The sequence below is a fragment of the Odontesthes bonariensis genome, chromosome 21 (genome assembly GCF_027942865.1).
Source record: "Odontesthes bonariensis isolate fOdoBon6 chromosome 21, fOdoBon6.hap1, whole genome shotgun sequence".
Taxonomy (NCBI): Eukaryota; Metazoa; Chordata; class Actinopteri; order Atheriniformes; family Atherinopsidae; genus Odontesthes; species Odontesthes bonariensis.
Genome location: NC_134526.1, coordinates 1,930,659 through 1,951,357, shown reverse-complemented (window position 1 = coordinate 1,951,357; position 20,699 = coordinate 1,930,659). Strand labels below are relative to the sequence as shown.

The 20,699-nt window shown below is 40.8% G+C and overlaps 1 protein-coding gene across 1 annotated transcript; it reads left to right on the top strand.

Moving 5' to 3' along the window:
- Positions 1-3,753: 3,753 nt before the first annotated feature.
- LOC142372043 (GTPase IMAP family member 7-like) lies at positions 3,754-11,589 on the top strand. Its single transcript, XM_075454816.1, has 2 exons — positions 3,754-3,829; positions 8,690-11,589. The coding sequence occupies exons 1-2, from the start codon at positions 3,805-3,807 to the stop codon at positions 9,481-9,483; spliced, it is 819 nt and encodes a 272-aa protein (XP_075310931.1). The 5' UTR covers positions 3,754-3,804; the 3' UTR covers positions 9,484-11,589.
- Positions 11,590-20,699: the final 9,110 nt, after the last annotated feature.

Below are 20,699 nucleotides of genomic sequence, written 5' to 3'. Positions count from 1 at the left end.
TGTTCCAGAAAAAGATCCCCTACCCCGCCTTTAAGATCAGATTTATTGGTCATGCATACACACGAAATTTGTCCTCCACTTTTAACCCATCCAGGTTGGCACCTGTTGACACACACAGAGACAGGCCAGAGGTCCGTTTCACGTAGCAGGTTTAGTGAAAACTCTGAGTTTATTAACTCTGAAATGAGGGAAACCCTGAGTTTTCCGTTTCACAAAGGGAGGTAACTCAACCCAGAGAAAGAGAGGTCACTCTAGCCTGTTTCACAGAGAGAGGTAACTTAACCTCTCGGTCAGTTACCGGAGTAACAGACTCTCTGAACCTAACCTGGTCGGGACCAGGTTTCATTCAAGAAACCTGGAGTTTCTTTCTGTCTCCGCCCTCTTTCAGCCATTTGATTTCCTCATTCATTCAGTCAGCAGAGCGAGTTCTTCTACTTCTATAAGTCCTTTAGGCACAGTAGGAGGCGACTTTTTCCACCAACATGTCCTTCTGACAACGATCCCGTGGATGAAGGAGCAGCATTACTGCGCAGAGAAATAAATATTCATCAGGAGATGGTTATCATAGATTTTTGCATTTACAGACAATTATCTTTTTGAACGGCACCATCAGAATGTGTTGGGACAAAAGAAAAAAAAGACATAAAAGACAAATAAATATGTGTATGAATAGGCTTAAAAAAGATATATATAGGCCTATTATATTTTATAAAGGCACTCGTGTCTTGGGGGTGGACTCCCTCAGCCACTGGCCTCCCGTTAGAGGTGGCGGTGCTGGGCACCACCCGTTTTACGGGCATCTGCCTTCTTTCTGTTGGCTCAGGAGAAGTCTGTGTTAGTTTAAATAGGCTTAATTATTTAACAGAACATGATATAGATGAGAAGACATAGTTTATGTGTGTGAAAACAGCATTATGTTGGGAATAAAATAACTGCACAGTGAAATAGCCGCTTAATATTTACTTTATAGTGTAAAACATGATCAAAATGAGGTACCTCCATGCCGAGGTCTCACCTGTTTGAACAATGTTTTTATATTTCATCTTAAGCTGCTGCCAAGTGCGCTTCTCCCCCGCGGGATTGCACCTAAATGAAATAAATGAATGGGCTACCATTCAAGCAGTTTCCCTGTGATATTATTGTGATTGCAAAGGACTACATTTAAACTTACACTTTTGTGTTGCACTTATTTCTAAAAACGTGTTGAAACTCGCCGTATGAGCGCATTAAGATTTCCAATTCGAGGTTGGTGAAAAACGTAGCCCCTCCTCTTCCCCGTTGCCATGGTGACTCGTCGAATCGGGGCTCCATTGATGCTGGCTTTTTAAAGTTGTGGCGCACACGCGCTAAACTCAAGGTGAACGTACTCAGAGTTGATTAAACTCACTCAAATCAGCGTTTCTGGAACCGAAAACTCAGGGTTTTCTATCTCAGAGTAGATCAACTCAGAGGTCAGGAATAGACTCAGAATATGTTGAACCTGCTTTGTGAAACGGACCTCTGGAGTCTCTAAACCACTCATCCGAGATAACCACTTCTATTTCTCCTGCATAACAAATCTCACACCATGGTGATGTATAGACCTGTGAACCCTGTATGGGCACATGTTCATTACAAGCCAGTCTTTGGTGCAGTTTAGATAATAACTTATATGCTAGTGATAGGCCTTAAGTCATCAGTCCTTATTATGAAGGGTCCCAAACTACAAGCCAACAGCCTCTATGTCTCTACAACATGGAAGCTGCTGTCAGGCATCGTAGCAGGTAAGATGAGTAGGACCCAGAAGGGAATTTATAGCAAAACAGTTGCTCCAGATCAACAGAAACATCCCCAAAGATCAGTCTTAGGAATCTGTGCACCAACTGGATTGACTACAAGAAAGCCTATGATATAAAGCACATTGAGTTGCTTGTTGTATGAAATGCGCTATATAAATAAAGATGCCTTGCCTATGACTCAATGTCCCCCACATGGATTCTGGAAGGTGCACCAGTCGATGTTTGTAACTTGGCTGCGCCGAGAACAACAAACCGGATGGACCGATGTGAGACCGGCTCAGTCAGGAGGTGCGTTTGTACAGCAGCTGTACGAAACTGCAGTGAAACAGCACAGGGAGCACGAAAACTCCCAAAACTGGTGCACAGAGATGGGCAGAACTTTGGGGAAAGAGGGAGAGTTCTGTAAGAATGTGTGGAAGAAGCTACGGGACAGATACGTGAAGGCAAAGAAGAGGGCAGAGACTCTGTTGATGCCGGGGGCTTCAGACCTTCACCTCTATTAACTGAATTAAAAAATTAAAATGATCCAGATACTGCAGCAGCATCATTAATGACAGTGTTCCTGCTCTTCCTTGTTTTCTTCTCCACTTTCCTGGTTGTAGAGTAGCGGTAACCTTCACGTAGCAGCGGCACCTCTGTGACGGAGAAAACTGCAACTACTGGCGCATCGACTTGCGCCACCGTATACAGCCGGCACCAAATTGTGACGTCATCAACACCGCTCGCGCTAACAGACCATGCTAGAGGCTTAAGAACCTTAATCAAGAGCTCAATGTGACTGTGACAAGACAATTCCTTAAGTTACCATCCACTGCAGCATCTACCAAAGAGATGCTCTGTCCCTGCTGCTGTTCTGTTATTCAGAAGTAAGACCACACCGGGTGCCGCTCCTGTCAGCTAACAACAGGAAACTGAGACTACAGTTCGCACAGGCTCACCAGAACTGGACAATAGAAGGTTGGAAAAACGCTGCTTGATCTGACGAGTCTCGAGTTCAGCTGCGACATTCAGACGGTCGGGTCAGAATTTGGCGTAAACAACATGGATCCATCCTGCCTTGCATCAACGGTTCAGGCTGGTGTTGGTGGTGGGGGTGTAATGGTGTGGGGGATATGTTCTTGGCCCACTTTGGGCCCCTTAGTACCAACTGAGCATCGTTTAAATGCCGCTGCCTCCCTGAGTGTTGCTGCTGACCATGTTCATCCCTTTATGACCACAGTGCACCATCTTCTGATGGCTACTTCCAGCAGCATAATGCACCATGTCACAGAGCTCATATCGTCTCAAACTGGTCTCCTGAACATCACAATGAGTTCCTTGTACTCCAACGGCCTCCACAGTCACCAGATCTCCAACAGAGCACCTTTGGGATGTGGTAGAACGGGAGATGCATCATAGATCTGCAGCCAACACATCTACAGCAACTCCCTCAATATGGAGCAAAACCTCTGAGGAATGTTTCCAACACCTTGTTGAAAGGATGCCACGAATAATTAAGGCAGCTCTGAAGGCCAAAGGGGGTCCGACCTTTTACTAGCGAGCTGTAGCTGATAAAGTGGCCGGTGAGCGTAAATCACTTAAACTATTTCCTGTTTTCATGTCAACATATAAAGAAATGAGGACTTTTGCACACTAAATACTGTACGTTGGCCAACCCATAATCAGAAATAATTATGATGTCAGGTTAATTGTTTTTCTTTATTTCTCAGGTGGCTGATTGAATGATGGAGCAACATCAAAGTAAAACAATCCTGTTCTATATCAAATGTAAAGCAAAAACATTTTAGATATCCAATAAATTGGTGGTTAAAGCCAACATAAGCTGCTCTATTTTAGTTTTTTTGTCCCCTAATTCTGATCTGTGAGTGGCTGGATCTTTCTCAAACCTGCAGGGTAACAGATGACATGAGTTCAAGGGGAGGGGACAAAGACTTGATAATATAAAGATCAAGAGACAAACTATTCAATTACTATTCACTTCCACAGCAGAGACAGCAGAGGCCAACTGCTTTCACAGGACTTAAAGATGAACAGCAAACTTGCAAATGATGGTAAGACAATGATTTTATTTAGACTGTAGACGAACCAGCATATCAGCATGTGCAGACAAATAATTAGCATGTTTAACTACATTTCTGTGTAGAAATGTAGCAGAACTGCATCTTAAAAGCTTCTTAGAACCTTTCTCGTGTCACAAGTTCATATTTGCTGTTTTTGTACTTTTTGTATGTTTAATTTCTTTCTCTTAATGGCTTCATATATTTATCAGCTTCTTTACCTTCTAAAAAATGGTGACATGGATCTAGAGCCAGCTAAATTATGTGTTATGATTCAGGTTTTTAGACTAAATAATGGTATTTTACATTTCACATCACTTTTTTTTATTTGATCATCGTGTTTGGATCTGTTTTTCTGATAATAAGAATGTTTTGTAAACATTTTTAAGGTTAAAATACACCAATAGTTAGAATAAATGTCTATAAACTACTTATCAGCTTACAGCCCATTTGATGGAGGATGATGATGTTTTGGCTTTTAAACTGAAAAACTTAAACTTCTTTCAAAAACATTTTATAATCGTGCTAATTTAACTCTTGAAAGGAGACTCAGTATAATTATACTTACTGTAATCTTTCTTCTGTTTCTTTTTGACTGTATTTCTTTATACAAATTACTACAAGCAGAGTTAGATTTTTTTCATTTTCTGTGCTTTTTATACTTAAATACTTACCTGAAAGGCACCTGCACCCTTAAAAACTGGAAAAATTTCTGCAGCCATGAAATATTCCTAAAGTTTAATTAAAACTAAGTTGTCCTCAAAACTGCTTATTTAGTTCTAAAAGTTCAGTTGTAGCAAAGTAAGGAGATCAGAAAACAATCAGGTTATATTGCGATATAAGAAGAGTCGATGGGTCTTTATAAAGGATGGAAATAGAGCGGTATCATCAGCGTAGAGACAAACATGACAGCAACGAGCAGCTTTACAGGACTCATGTACAAAAAAAACAACATAAAGACTAAATGCACATTCATGCTCCTGTGACGCCGTCATGTTTCATCAAACCAGTGTAAAGTAATTCATCTGGTGAAGGGGTGAGATGTATTTGCAGCTTTTAGACTGAGCTTGTGAGGCTGATTATTTGCATGGAATGCTGAAAAACAAACAGCCAGCAGCAAGGGTGTAACTTTGGGTCTACCATTGGGGGGGTTAAACTCGCAGCATATTTATTTATTTATTTAATCATTTTCTTGCTCGCTAATTTGCCATTCCTGTGTTAGAAATACATTGTGATACTTTTACTGATTTAGGCTACTTAACGTAAATGCAGCAGTTCACTTCACTATTTATGCCATAACGACACAGTAGTTAAATTCAGTGTTTAAGCACTAGCCAACAGTGGCAGCTGACAAGAACTTAAAGATTAATCAATTTCATCACTGTATTGGCACCTACATGCAGCAAATGTATTATGCACAATGCAACTCTCGATACATCACACAATACAGGGTGGCACACTGGAGAGCAGCTTGCACCTTTATTAGGAACTGATTTCACATATTGCCCACTTACTATCACATTAAGATTGCTATAAATTAATAATAATATTATTAAAGGAGTCAGACCTGTTACTGATGGTGAACTTGTCTTTAATGTCGGGTGTGTTTCCAGAGCCACTAAAAAAAAAAGCTGTAATCAAACCTCTGCTGAAAAAGGACAATCTTGACAAGACACAAATGAACAACTACAGGCCTATCTCAAATCTCCCATTTTTAAGTAAGATCATTGAAAAAGCGGTTTTTCAACCACTTAATTACTTTTTAAAACAAAACAACTGCTATGACACCTTCCAGTCAACTTTTAGACAGAACCACAGCACTGAGACTGCTCTGACAAAGAGTTTAACAACATATGTCTGAACACAGACGGTGGAAAAATGTCAGTCTTAGTTCTACTAGATCTCAGTGCTGCATTTGATACGGTTGACCACAATATATTACTGAAACGCCTGGAAAACTGGGCGGGTTGAACAAATTTCACGGAAAAACATATGTTTTGACTGTTAAGCCCGGTGAAGATTTAACACATTAGCAGTCATTCCAGTTGTCAACGCCGCTTAAAAAGGTGATTTTCTTCTCTTCTAGCATTATCCTGACAGGAGAACCATGCCAACTTTGGATGCAGTTATCTTAGCGATAGCAATAGCCTCAATATACATATCGTTGGAAACTTAGTTTATGGCCGTTCATGTGAGCACAATAACTTAGTTTTGTCAATTTTACCAAAGCGACTGGTTTCGCCTTGCAGGATCACATATAAGGAACACATGAGTTGAACGTCTTGGTATGTGCAAGACAACATTCAAGATTTTCGCGCTAGCTTTGTGAACTTTCTGAGCAGCCGTCACAGCCCTTTTCCATCAATTTAACTCTCGTTAATCCAACTCTTAGCACAACAAACCTCCAAAAAGTGTGACTGTTTTGGAGCAAACAGCAACTTAAGATACAGTTCAATGACATTGGTTCCACACAGTGATCTCTGGCACCCTCTGGCACCACTCACCACTCACCAGGTCCAGCGGCTGCGCATAAACAAACTTGCGGTAGAGAAATTGGGTTGGGTAATACCAAGTAGTCGGTTTGGGGGGGGGGGGGGGGGGGGGGTTACATTACAGATTATTTAAAACATGATACTATCTTGAAATGAAATGAATGAATAAAGAAAACAAACAAAAGTTATTCATTCGGAATTTTATGATATTTTTTGATGATTTGATTTGATGATATTGGGGGGGTTATATTAGCTGGATCTGATTTTTGAGGGGGTCATGACCCCCGTAACCCCCGTGCAAATTACGCGCATGGCCAGCAGTGAAAATGAAAGCGTTACGGCCTGAAAACAGAAGACCTGCAGGAGTGTCAGCTGTAAGGAACGATGTACAGAATCAGCTCGGGTGTTGTTCAGCAGAAACTACATTTTAGGAGTTAAACAGCTGATTTCAAACAGTTTTTACTGTAAGTTCCATGCTTATGAGCCAAAGATGATGTGTGTAAAAATGAAAAAAATCAGATGTTTGAAGTGAAGCCAGTTAATTGTTTAGTTTTTATTAGGACTGGGCGAGTTAACTCGTTATTATCATGTTAACATATTGATTATTTAACGACGATGATTATTTTATCGCGCATTAACGCATGTTTTTTTTTAAATTAAATTTTAAATTTTTTTTTAATTGGGGGGGGGGCTTTTGTGCCTTTAATGGATAGGACAGTTGAGAGAGACAGGAAGCAGGGGGCAGAGAGAGGGGGAACGACACGCAGCACAGGGTCGTCCGATGCGGGACTAGAACTGGGGCCAGCTGCAGCGAGGACTATAGCCTCTGTACATGGGGCACCTGCTCAGCCCACTACGCCACGGACCACCCCTGTTTTATTGGCTTTTATTTTGTAAAAGTCTGTTGCTCACAGGCTTTTATTCTGTAAAAGTCTGTTGCTCACAGGCTTTTATTTTGTAAAAGTCTGCTGCTCACAGGCTTTTATTTTGTAAAAGTCTGTTGCTCACAGGCTTTTATTTTGTAAAAGTCTGCTGCTCACAGGCTTTTATTTTGTAAAAGTCTGCTGCTCACAGGCTTTTATTTTGTAAAAGTCTGCTGCTCACAGGCTTTTATTCTGTAAAAGTCTGTTGCTCACAGGCTTTTATTTTGTAAAAGTCTGCTGCTCACAGGCTTTTATTCTGTAAAAGTCTGCTGCTCACAGGCTTTTATTTTGTAAAAGTCTGTTGCTCACAGGCTTTTATTCTGTAAAAGTCTGTTGCTCACAGGCTTTTATTTTGTAAAAGTCTGCTGCTCACAGGCTTTTATTTTGTAAAAGTCTGCTGCTCACAGGCTTTTATTCTGTAAAAGTCTGTTGCTCACAGGCTTTTATTTTGTAAAAGTCTGCTGCTCACAGGCTTTTATTTTGTAAAAGTCTGTTGCTCACAGGCTTTTATTTTGTAAAAGTCTGCTGCTGTCTGCTGTGGAACAGGAAAAGAAAGTAATCGGCGGATCCACCAAACATGGAGAAGGGTACGGAACTTTTACTCGGCCATTTTCATTTTAAAGTTCTTCCAGACGGCGGAGTCGACAGAACCAAAGTCATCTGTAAACACTGCCAAGTTGAATTGTCTTCTCAGCGTAGTAGTTCCAGTCTAAAATATCACTTAAAGGCAAAACACACAACTGATAGCAGCAAGTCATTCAAGGAAACAGACAGTGGAGCGAGGCTTCTACATAAAAACTACAGAAAGATGCTGATGTTAAAAGTGTGTTTGCACAACAAATGTTATGGCACTTTCATTCATATGGCAGCACATTTAAAATAAAACTAAATGCTAAAAGCTATACGCTACTTTTGAATTCATTTTTGGATTCTGCGTACAAATGCGATTAATCGTGATTAATCAGGGAAATCATGTGATTAATTAGATTAAAAATGTTAGTCGTTGCCCAGCCCTAATTATTATACAAAGTTATTTAAGTGTGATGTGGACAGACATCTGCTCCTAATTATTGAAACATGGAGCTCCTCAGGGTTCAGTTCTCGGTCTTCTGTTGATCAACAGGCTCTTCTGAGGGCACGTTTGATCATATATGAATATGTGCCATCATGAATATGCAGACGACACCCAGTCGTACCTTCCAGTGTCACTGCGTGACTACAGTCCATCTGTTGTGTCCACACAGCAACTAAACAAGTTCATTAATTAAGTAAATACAGTTTCTATGAGAGAACAGGCTCACCTCAAAATTATGAGCCAAAGATGATGTGTGTGAAAATGAAAAAATCAGATGTTTGAAGTGAAGCCAGTTTATTAACTGTGCACGTGACCAACTCTCTCTCTTTAGAGTAATAATCATGTGTGTGAAATTCTCCATCAGGTTCAGAGAAAGAAGAGCTGAGGATTCTGCTCTGGGGAAAGACCGGAGTCGGGAAGAGTTCATCGGGAAACACCATCCTTGAAAAGTCTGCTTTTGAATCAACGGTTTCCTCTCAATCCAAGACAGGAAAATGCCAGAAGGAGACAAGAGAGTACTTGGATAAACGCCTGGTCGTTGTTGACACTCCTGGTCTGTTTCACACCAGTAAAAATGTTAATCAGCTAAAGGAAGCGATGCTGGAATGCATCCAGCTGATCCGCCCTGGTCCTCATGCGATCCTGTTGGTGATGGAGCCGAGATCATTCACAGCAGAAGACGAAAAGGTCCTGAAAGCCTTCAAGGAGAGCTTCAAAGGCGCCTCACATCACACCATCGTCCTGTTCACCTACGGAGATCAGAAAAATGTTAAGGAGTGGATCCGTGAATACCCAGTTCGCCAAATATTCATAGAAAATGATTGTGAGGGGTCCCATGTCTTCGACAACTATCGCAGCCATCCAAGAAGCGACCTTGACGGCCCTGACCCTCAAGTTGGGGAACTACTGGTGAAGATCACTGAGATGGTGGAGGGAAATAAGAAGAAGGGAAAAGAACATTACAGCAATGAAATGTTCGAGAAGGCTGTGGAGGTGCTCGATGAAGTCCCGGCTTATCAGGAAATCTCTGCCGCTGAGGCCTCGAAGGGACAGAATTTGAGTCTCGACGTGCTGCAGGAAACAGTTGATGGGTTTCCATATCTGAGAGATTTCCTTAAACTTCTGGAAGAATGTGCGTTGAAATTAATGCCGAAGTAGTTGAAGCGGTGGATCATCGGGCACGGGGGACATGTTGGGATGTTTATGTGTTCCACACATTCCAACAGTTTCTGTCATCATGATGTCTTACTCAATTCTGGATGTTCGGTTTCACAACTAAAAGCTTGGCTGTAGTTAATTTGCAGCCTCACAGAAACACCATAAAGATAATGTTTCCTGACTGTGATCACATGTGAAGTCTGGACCTCAGCCTGGCTTTCTTTTACTTTAATACGAAACTTTACTTTAATACGAACCTTTACTTTAACACGAACCTTTACTTTAACACGAAACTTTACTTTAATACGAACCTTTACTTTAACACGAAACTTTACTTTAATACGAACCTTTACTTTAACACGAACCTTTACTTTAACACGAAACTTTACTTTAATACGAACCTTTACTTTAACACGAAACTTTACTTTAATACGAAACTTTACTTTAACACGAACATTTACTTTAACACGAAACTTTACTTTAACACGAACCTTTACTTTAACACGAAACTTTACTTTAATACGAACCTTTACTTTAACACGAACCTTTACTTTAATACGAAACTTTACTTTAACACGAAACTTTACTTTAATACGAACCTTTACTTTAACACGAAACTTTACTTTAATACGAAACTTTACTTTAACACGAACCTTTACTTTAATACGAACCTTTACTTTAACACGAAACTTTACTTTAACACGAACCTTTACTTTAACACGAACCTTTACTTTAACACGAACCTTTACTTTAACACGAACCTTTACTTTAACACGAAACTTTACTTTAACACGAAACTTTACTTTAATACGAACCTTTACTTTAACACGAAACTTTACTTTAATACGAACCTTTACTTTAACACGAACTTTTACTTTAATACGAAACTTTACTTTAACACGAAACTTTACTTTAACACGAAACTTTACTTTAATACGAACCTTTACTTTAACACGAAACTTTACTTTAACACGAAACTTTACTTTAATACGAAACTTTACTTTAATACGAACCTTTACTTTAACACGAAACTTTACTTTAACACGAAACTTTACTTTAATACGAACCTTTACTTTAACACGAACCTTTACTTTAACACGAACTTTTACGTTAACACGAACATTTACGTTAACACGAAACTTTACTTTAATACGAAACTTTACTTTAATACGAACCTTTACTTTAACACGAAACTTTACTTTAACACGAACCTTTACTTTAACACGAACCTTTACTTTAACACGAACCTTTACTTTAACACGAACCTTTACGTTAACACGAACATTTACTTTAACACGAAACTTTACTTTAATACGAAACTTTACTTTAACACGAAACTTTACTTTAATACGAAACTTTACTTTAATACGAAACTTTACTTTAATACGAACCTTTACTTTAATACGAACCTTTACTTTAACACGAAACTTTACTTTAATACGAACCTTTACTTTAACACGAAACTTTACTTTAATACAAAACTTTACTTTAATACGAACCTTTACTTTAACACGAAACTTTACTTTAACACGAAACTTTACTTTAACACGAAACTTTACTTTAATACGAACCTTTACTTTAACACGAAACTTTACTTTAATACGAAACTTTACTTTAATACGAACCTTTACTTTAACACGAAACTTTACTTTAATACGAACCTTTACTTTAACACGAAACTTTACTTTAATACAAAACTTTACTTTAATACGAACCTTTACTTTAACACGAAACTTTACTTTAACACGAAACTTTACTTTAATAAGAAACTTTACTTTAATACGAAACTTTACTTTAACACGAAACTTTACTTGAATATGAACCTTTACTGTGAACTGTGATAACTTCCGAAATGATTCGATCTGTAGCTTCAGTGAGAAATGTTCGTAAATCTGAGACTCTATTACGGCTGTGAAAAAGGGAACTTTGGATTCCTGCTGATCAAGACGCAGTTTGTGTTTCATCTTTGACTAAAGTTGTGTTCAGAGATTTAAAGAATTGACTTAAAAACCTCTTTTATTCAGTTAGTTTTTCAGTGATTATAAGTTTTCATTCCCTGTGCATCCCTGCTTTTTATCACACCATTAAAGTTCCGTCTGTCTCACACCTGAGAGTGTCCTCCTTTATTCAGCAGCACCTTTACACCACCTGATGGGTATAATTTCAGGGCAAAGAGCGTTTCACTGATAACGAAACGACTCAATAGAAACCTAACACTTCCTCTGGCTCTGAACTCTTGAAGCGGCAGAGTTAACGGTATGCAACCGGCATTCCGACACTTGTTGGGAGCTGTCAATCGCCCCCCCCCCCCCCCCCCCGAGTTAAAAAAAAAAAAAAAAAAAAAAAAAAAATCGCCCCCCTCAGTATTAATTAGTATCTCCAATCTAATTAAATTAATTACTTAATTAATTAAATAAAAATAAAAAACAAGCACAGACCGCTCAGTCAATCACACAACCAATATTTTTAACAACAGCAGGTTGCGTGTCTTCCGACAGTTGTCACAGTCTTGAATGCGCGATGAAGATTGTAACTCTGCGCACCCCAATTGAAAACTGAAACCAACATTTAAATTTGGTATTCCTTTTGCAGCCACGTGCATTTATCTAACCTGCTGTCCCCTCCACAAGCACAAGGCATGCATGAATTAATTGAAGTCATCTCCGATTCTGTGTGGGCCGCGATCTTGTTAATGATTGAAATACGTCATGAAGCTTTTCGTTAAATTACATTTGATTTGTATAGGCCTAATATCGAAAAACTTGCAAAAGATTTGATCTTTTTTTGCATCTTAACTCCCACAGTAACATAGGCTACACATTGCATTTGCTGGTTTTCTGGTGCTGTGCTGTCCGCTTCACTTTGACAGCATTTTCAGTGGTTCAAGGTCAAATAAATTGAGGCAATTGTCACAAAAACAAATAGCATCCGTTTTACACTGCCAAATGAAATATTGGCTACACAACGAGCCCCTCGTCAGCCCTCATCATCAGTAAATTTCTGAGTGGGTGCGATCAGTCTTGCTTGACTTGCGTGTTGGAATGTCTCTCTCTCGGGCATTTGTAGCTGGTGCAGCCCTATTATTGCATGGCGAGCTGTCCACGCGTGTGGTGCTGAAATCGCGTGCCGAAATGGTGGTATGTTGAAAAGAAAAAATCATACCGCCATTCCGACAAAAGAAAAAATGAAATTCGGAATGACGGAACGTTTCATTTCTTAAAAAATGTCACCATTCCGACAATTGAACGTCAATGTCGGAATGGCAGCATGTAACCGAGTTAACGAGTGAAACAGCTTAAATCTATTTATTTTACGTCGCTGCAGCTCACTTATACAGACGAGCGCTGCGTGGTGACTTTTGAAGATTTGATGGAAAGTTTGTCATGAACGAGTCATTGATTCATTTTTAGTTGTCGTATCACAGACTCGGGTCGTAAAAGATGAGATCAGACGCTGCCGAGCCGAGCCGCCAAGCTTTTATCTGGATTTCTCCCAGTTTCATGTTGTACACCCCACCTTTCTCAATAATTATGACATCCTGGGCTCAAGGATGCCGAAGAGCTTTGGCATCATTCCTGACACAGGTTACTTCAGGAGTTTGTCCATTTAACACAAACCTTTACTTTAATACGAAACTTTACTTTAACACGAAACTTTACTTTAACACGAAACTTTACTTTATTTATTTTTTTGGGGGGGCTTTTTATGCCTTTAATGATAGGACAGTTGGAGAGATACAGGAAGCAGGGGGCAGAGAGAGGGGGAACAACATGCAGCACAGGGCCGACTCGAAACTTTACTTTAATTACGAACCTTTACTTTTTTTTTTTTCCCTTGTCCTGTCCAGCATTATGGCAGCAGAATTGTAATCTGAATACCGTTTATGCTAAACACATTTGCTATGCCAAGGGAAGCTTTATGCATGTAAAGCTCCCCTTGATGCCCATCAACTCATTTTTATTTATTTTTGTTACAATATTTAACATGATATGATAACAGTGCCGAACCGGACCGGGGGACAGAGAGAGAGGGAGAGCGAAGAAGAGAAAAAAGGAACAGAAACATGAAGAGACAAACATAAAAAACAATGAAAAATCCGACAACCAGCTGCTACACCTGTAAAAACAAAACTGAAGACGATTCACGGCTTTTGTGGGGAATCCAACCTGAGAGGCACCAGGAGCACCTGTAGGCAGACAAGCAGAGAACAAACACACAAACAAACAAAAAAGCACAAGCAGCAGCAATCACAGGTGACCTTAAACCACAGGACAGCACAACAACTGCTTAGTGAGCATGCTACTGGGCTAATGAATGTGTGTGTGTGTGTGCATGAACATGCAATACACGTAGATGGTCCCACATAATAACCATGCTTAAATATCAGTGTATAGGGCCACAATCTCCCCCCCAGCAATCAGAAGGCCGAGAGGGCCCCCAGACCCAGGCCACCAACAGCCCCCAAGGAGCACAGAACCCGGGAAGCCCACCATAGGGACAACCACGCATCCCCCAGGAGACAGCAGAGGAAGCTCCCGGACAGAGCCCCCACAAGCATAGGGCAGATACAGTAATAAAACGAATAAAACGATAAAGTAAAATAAACTCCTTTTGGTTTAATTGAATATATTTTATCAGTATTCATAATCAATATTTTACTTACATTTATATCCTTTTTAGTCACTTATGTTCAATCTAGTTTTAAATTTTCTGCTATTCTGTTTCTCTGTTTTGCCAGTTTATCTATTAATTACTTATATGACACATTTATATTCTTTGGGTTGTGAATAAAGTATTTAACCCATGTATTTTATCCAATTTTGTCCATTCCATTCTTCTGGTGTTTTCATTTTTATTTAATTTTATGTTAATATCATATCCATTATTAGCCTTTTTAATTAAAACGTCCAGTGTTCTAGTTTCCCCAATACTGTCAGTGAGGGTTAAAACAGCGCTTTTAGAGAACGTCATTCTGTTTATATTTGTGTGGGTGTGTGTGACATTTACTTTTATTGAGCAAATCTTGTGAAAACATTTTGTTAACATCCCAGCTGTTATGTGAGGAAAAGCAGAGCACCCCCTGGACAGTCCATCCTATGCTGATCCTACATTGTCACTGATGACATGATCTTCCTCCATGGTCAGAGGAGCTTGGCTGATATAAAGAAGGCGAAGTCTCATATTTTCTTTGTTTCTAGTTGATTAAATAAATATGTGCTTTGCTAAATGAATGTACTCCCTTTGCAAATATAATATTCAGATTCTATGTATGTGAGAGAGATCATTTCTCAATTTTCCATGAAATCCAAACAGAAAGGCAACATATTCCTGTGCGACTGCATATCGACACCTTTCAACCCCTCTCTGACACACCCTCACCAAATACCAAACATCAGACTGACTCAGCAAATGCTCTTATCAAACCTTTTAGATGATACAGAATTCTCTGTTATTGTGTGGTTCGTGTGGGATCTTATTTGCATTTTCTTGTTCATTCAAGTTCTTACATGTTAAAATAAAGTGGAAACCTGATTGCAAAACTTTACCTTGGAAGTAGGACTGTCAGGGGAGGTGAGGAGGGTGAAGGGAGGACACGGATGCGGACTTCAAAAATAAAGGCTTGGTTTATTAAAGCAAAAAAACAAAGTATCAACATAAAGCGCGGCTGAGCCGGAACCACAAACGTAGCTTAAACTAACAAAAGGACATGGCATGGAATAAAAAAATAAATACTTAACTTTAGAAAACAATGAACAATCGAGGAACATGGTGTAAACGGGTATCATGGCATGGGTGACAAACAAAGATCCGGCCACAAGACAGGGGAGAAAGGAGACTGAATAGGGAGTGAGAGTGATTGGAGAGTGAGTGCAGCTGAGGGAACAAACACAGGTGAAGTGAGTGAAACTAATGAACTGGTAAGTGAAGGGAAACTAAAACATGGCAAAACTAAAAACTAAACATGGACTAAGAACCAAAAACATGACCTAAAACATGAAACTAAAAACAAGAGTCCATGGGCGTGACAAAGGACAAAATCTCCTGAAACGGTAGCATGAACGCATGAAGTCAGTTGCCTTGGGGTTGTTTTATGCAATATACGCAAGAGTGAACCTGAAATGAAAAGACTGATTTCAACGTTAAGACGATAAAGTAAAATAAACTCCTTTTGGTTTAATTGAATATATTTTATCAGTATTCATAATCAATATTTTACTTACATTTATATCCTTTTTAGTCTCTTATGTTCAATCTAGTTTTAAAATGTTCTGCTATTCTGTTTCTCTGTTTTGCCAGTTTATCTATTAATTACTTATATGACACATTTATATTCTTTGGGTTGTGAATAAAGTATTTAACCCATGTATTTTATCCAATTTTGTCCATTCCATTCTTCTGGTGTTTTCATTTTTATTTAATTTTATGTTAATATCATATCCATTATTAGCCTTTTTAATTAAAACGTCCAGTGTTCTAGTTTCCCCAATACTGTCAGTGAGGGTTAAAACAGCGCTTTTAGAGAACGTCATTCTGTTTATATTTGTGTGGGTGTGTGTGACATTTACTTTTATTGAGCAAATCTTGTGAAAACATTTTGTTAACATCCCAGCTGTTATGTGAGGAAAAGCAGAGCACCCCCTGGACAGTCCATCCTATGCTGATCCTACATTGTCACTGATGACATGATCTTCCTCCATGGTCAGAGGAGCTTGGCTGATATAAAGAAGGCGAAGTGGCGAAGTCTCATATTTTCTTTGTTTCTAGTTGATTATATAAATATGTGCTTTGCTAAATGAATGTACTCGCTTTGCAAATATAATATTCAGATTCTATGTATGCGAGAGAGATCATTTCTCAATTTTCCATGAAATCCAAACAGAAAGGCAACATATTCCTGTGCGACTGCATATCGACACCTTTCAACCCCTCTCTGACACACCCTCACCAAATACCAAACATCAGACTGACTCAGCAAATGCTCTTATTAAACCTTTTAGATGATACAGAATTCTCTGTTATTGTGTGGTTCGTGTGGGATCTTATTTGCATTTTCTTGTTCATTCAAGTTCTTACATGTTAAAATAAAGTGGAAACCTGATTGCAAAACTTTACCTTGGAAGTAGGACTGTCAGGGGAGGTATCAAGGGTGAAGGGAGGACACGGATGCGGACTTCAAAAATAAAGGCTTGGTTTATTAAAGCAAAAAAACAAAGTATCAACATAAAGCGCGGCTGAGCCGGAACCACAAACGTAGCTTAAACTAACAAAAGGACATGGCATGGAATAAAAAAATAAATACTTAACTTTAGAAAACAATGAACAATCGAGGAACATGGTGTAAACGGGTATCATGGCATGGGTGACCAAACAAAGATCCGGCCACAAGACAGGGGAGAAAGGAGACTGAATAGGGAGTGAGAGTGATTGGAGAGTGAGTGGCAGCTGAGGGAACAAACACAGGTGAAGTGAGTGAAACTAATGAACTGGTAAGTGAAGGGAAACTAAAACATGGCAAAACTAAAACACTAAACATGGACTAAGAACCAAAAGCGTGACCTAAAACATGAAACTAAAAACAAGAGTCCATGGGCGTGACAAAGGACAAAATCTCCTGAAACTGTAGCATGAACGCATGAAGTCAGTTGCCTTGGGGTTGTTTTATGCAATATACGCAAGAGTGAACCTGAAATGAAAAGACTGATTTCAACGTTAAGAATTGCATTTTCTGACGTAAAATATGCCCGGATGTGGCTGAACATGGCTGCGCCCATGGCCAGAAGTGAAAAAATCTGGGAGCGCAAGGTTATGGGTTGAATAATGTAAAACAGTGTGAGAAATCGATTTTGGGGGACAAGAGTCAGGGAAAATAGGAAAATTTAAATTTTCCGACGTTTTCCTTTAACTAAGACGCTAGAACAAGCTAAAATGTATGGTTGCATTAAAAATGCTCATAATTAAGGTCAGTTTAATTAATGACGCACAAAAAGACAAATTAGACTAAAGGGGCATTACAATCAGAAGAAATAAAACAAACACTCTCCAAGAGAAGTCATCAGTCATTGTCTACAGACATAGATGTAACATAATTGACAACAATGACAGTCACAGAGCTCTCTCTCTCTCTCTCTCTCTCTCTCTCTCTCTCTCGTCTCTCTCTCTCTCTCTCTCTCTCTCTCTCTCTCTCTCTCTCTCTCTCTCTCTCTCTCTCTCTCTCTCCTCTCTCTCTCTCTCTCTCTCTCTCTCTCTCCTCTCTCTCTCTCTCTCTCTCTCTCTCTCTCTCTCTCTCTCTCTCTCTCTCTCTCTCTCTCTCTCTCTCTCTCTCTCTCTCTCTCTCTCTCTCTCTCTCTCTCTCTCTCTCTCTCTCTCAAAAAAACCTAAATTTTGAGCAGTTACTGTGTCATCATGCATTAACCTAGAAACGCCATTCAAATGTCTGCTACAGATTTCCCACAGCATGCCTCCAAGCGAACAAGAGTTCTGACCTCAGATTCATTTCAAATCGCCCTCACGCCTACAAATATCGCTCCAATGCCATTATGTACTGTCATAATATAGGCACGCATGCTGGGATTCATAAAATGTTTTCATATTTCCTCTAGGGCTGACCGTTTGCTCTCAGAGCCCCTCAGAGCAAAGTGATGTCGGGGCTCAAAGACCTCAAATCCCCATTTTAATTCATCAATTCTCAGAATCTCAGCAGCTCCTGCAGCCCTCCTTTCTCTCATCCGTGCTTTCACTGTGAATGTGCTACAGATCTGAAACGCGGGAATATTGAAGTCCAAAGGCGTCCCTCGCTCATTCTGCGAGAATTTTTTCCGTAGCTCTTACGGTTTCCGAATGGGAAGCATCTGTTCGTAGAGGTTTTTTTGGCTCTGAGAAGCCTGAGTCTCATATAATTAGTGTAGCAGCAGCTGGGGCAGCTTAACTGTCAGTTAAATGTTACCATAGAAACAAGACTATTAGTGGCCCAGCCAGTCCTTTGCCGATTTAAAGGGACAGTTCGCCGCTCTAAAGGGACAGTTCGCCGCTTTAAAGGGACAGTTCGCTGCTCTAAAGGGACAGTTCTCCGCTTTAAAGGGACAGTTCCCCTCTTTAAAGGGACAGTTCTCCGCTTTAAAGGGACAGTTAGCCGCTTTAAAGGGACAGTTCCCCTCTTTAAAGGGACAGTTCGCCGCTTTAAAGGGACAGTTCGCTGCTCTAAAGGGACAGTTCTCCGCTTTAAAGGGACAGTTCCCCTCTTTAAAGGGACAGTTCTCCGCTTTAAAGGGACAGTTCCCCTCTTTAAAGGGACAGTTAGCCGCTTTAAAGGGACAGTTCGCCGCTCTAAAGGGACAGTTGGCCGCTTTAAAGGGACAGTTCGCCGCTCTAAAGGGACAGTTGGCCGCTTTAAAGGGACAGTTCGCCGCTCTAAAGGGACAGTTCGCCTCTTTAAAGGGATAGTTTGCCTCTTTAAAGGGACAGTTCGCCTCTTTAAAGGGACAGTTCGCCGCTTTAAAGGGACAGTTCGCCGCTTTAATTGGAGAGTTAGCCTCTTTAAAGGGACAGTTCGCCGCTCTAAAGGGACAGTTGGCCGCTTTAAAGGGACAGTTCGCCGCTCTAAAGGGACAGTTCGCCGCTCTAAAGGGACAGTTCGCCGCTTTAAAGGGACAGTTCGCCGCTCTAAAGGGACAGTTCGCCGCTCTAAAGGGACAGTTCGCCGCTCTAAAGGGACAGTTCGCCGCTCTAAAGGGACAGTTCGCCGCTTTAAAGGGAGAGTTTGCCTCTTTAAAGGGACAGTTCGCTGCTCTAAAGGGACAGTTCGCCGCTTTAAAGGGAGAGTTCGCCGCTCTAAAGAGAGAGTTAGCCTCTTTAAAGGGACAGTTCGCCGCTCTAAAGGGACAGTTCGCCGCTCTAAAGGGACAGTTCGCCGCTTTAAAGGGACAGTTCGCCGCTTTAAAGGGAGAGTTAGCCTCTTTAAAGGGACAGTTCGCCGCTCTAAAGGGACAGTTCGCCGCTTTAAAGGGACAGTTCGCCGCTCTAAAGGGACAGTTCGCCGCTTTAAAGGGACAGTTCGCCGCTTTAAAGGGAGAGTTAGCCTCTTTAAAGGGACAGTTCGCCGCTCTAAAGGGACAGTTGGGCGCTTTAAAGGGACAGTTCGCCGCTCTAAAGGGCCAGTTCGCCGCTTTAAAGGGACAGTTCGCCGCTCTAAAGGGACAGTTCGCCGCTTTAAAGGGACAGTTCTCCGCTTTAAAGGGACAGTTCGCCGCTTTAAAGGGACAGTTCGTCTCTTTAAAGGGACAGTTCGTCTCTTTAAAGGGACAGTTTGCCGCTTTAAAGGGACAGTTCGCTGCTCTAAAGGGACAGTTCTCCGCTTTAAAGGGACAGTTCCCCTCTTTAAAGGGACAGTTCTCCGCTTTAAAGGGACAGTTAGCCGCTTTAAAGGGGCAGTTCGCTGATCTAAAGGGACAGTTCGCCGCTTTAAAGGGAGAGTTAGCCTCTTTAAAGGGAGAGTTCGCCGCTCTAAAGGGACAGTTGGCCGCTTTAAAGGGACAGTTCGCCGCTCTAAAGGGACAGTTCGCCTCTTTAAAGGGACAGTTCGCCGCTCTAAAGGGACAGTTCCCCTCTTTAAAGGGACAGTTCGCCTCTTTAAAGGGACAGTTGGCCGCTTTAAAGGGACAGTTCGCCGCTCTAAAGGGACAGTTCGCCTCTTTAAAGGGATAGTTTGCCTCTTTAAAGGGACAGTTCGCCTCTTTAAAGGGACAGTTCGCCGCTTTAAAGGGCCAGTTCGCCGCTCTAAAGGGACAGTTCACCGCTTTAAAGGGACAGTTCGCCGCTCTAAAGGGAGAGTTAGCCTCTTTAAAGGGACAGTTCGCCGCTCTAAAGGGACAGTTCGCCGCTCTAAAGGGACAGTTCGCCGCTTTAAAGGGACAGTTCGCCGCTTTAAAGGGAGAGTTAGCCTCTTTAAAGGGACAGTTCGCCGCTCTAAAGGGACAGTTCGCCGCTTTAAAGGGACAGTTCGCCGCTCTAAAGGGAGAGTTAGCCTCTTTAAAGGGACAGTTCGCCGCTCTAAAGGGACAGTTCGCCGCTCTAAAGGGACAGTTAGCCTCTTTAAAGGGACAGTTCGCCGCTTTAAAGGGACAGTTCGCCGCTTTAAAGGGAGAGTTAGCCTCTTTAAAGGGACAGTTCGCCGCTCTAAAGGGACAGTTGGGCGCTTTAAAGGGACAGGTCGCCGCTTT

Coding starts and splice junctions, on each gene's coding strand:
- LOC142372043 (XM_075454816.1), top strand. CDS start 3,805: ATGAACAGCAAACTTGCAAATGATG. Junction 3,830..8,689: donor CAGCAAACTTGCAAATGATG/GTAAGACAATGA, acceptor ATTCTCCATCAG/GTTCAGAGAAAGAAGAGCTG.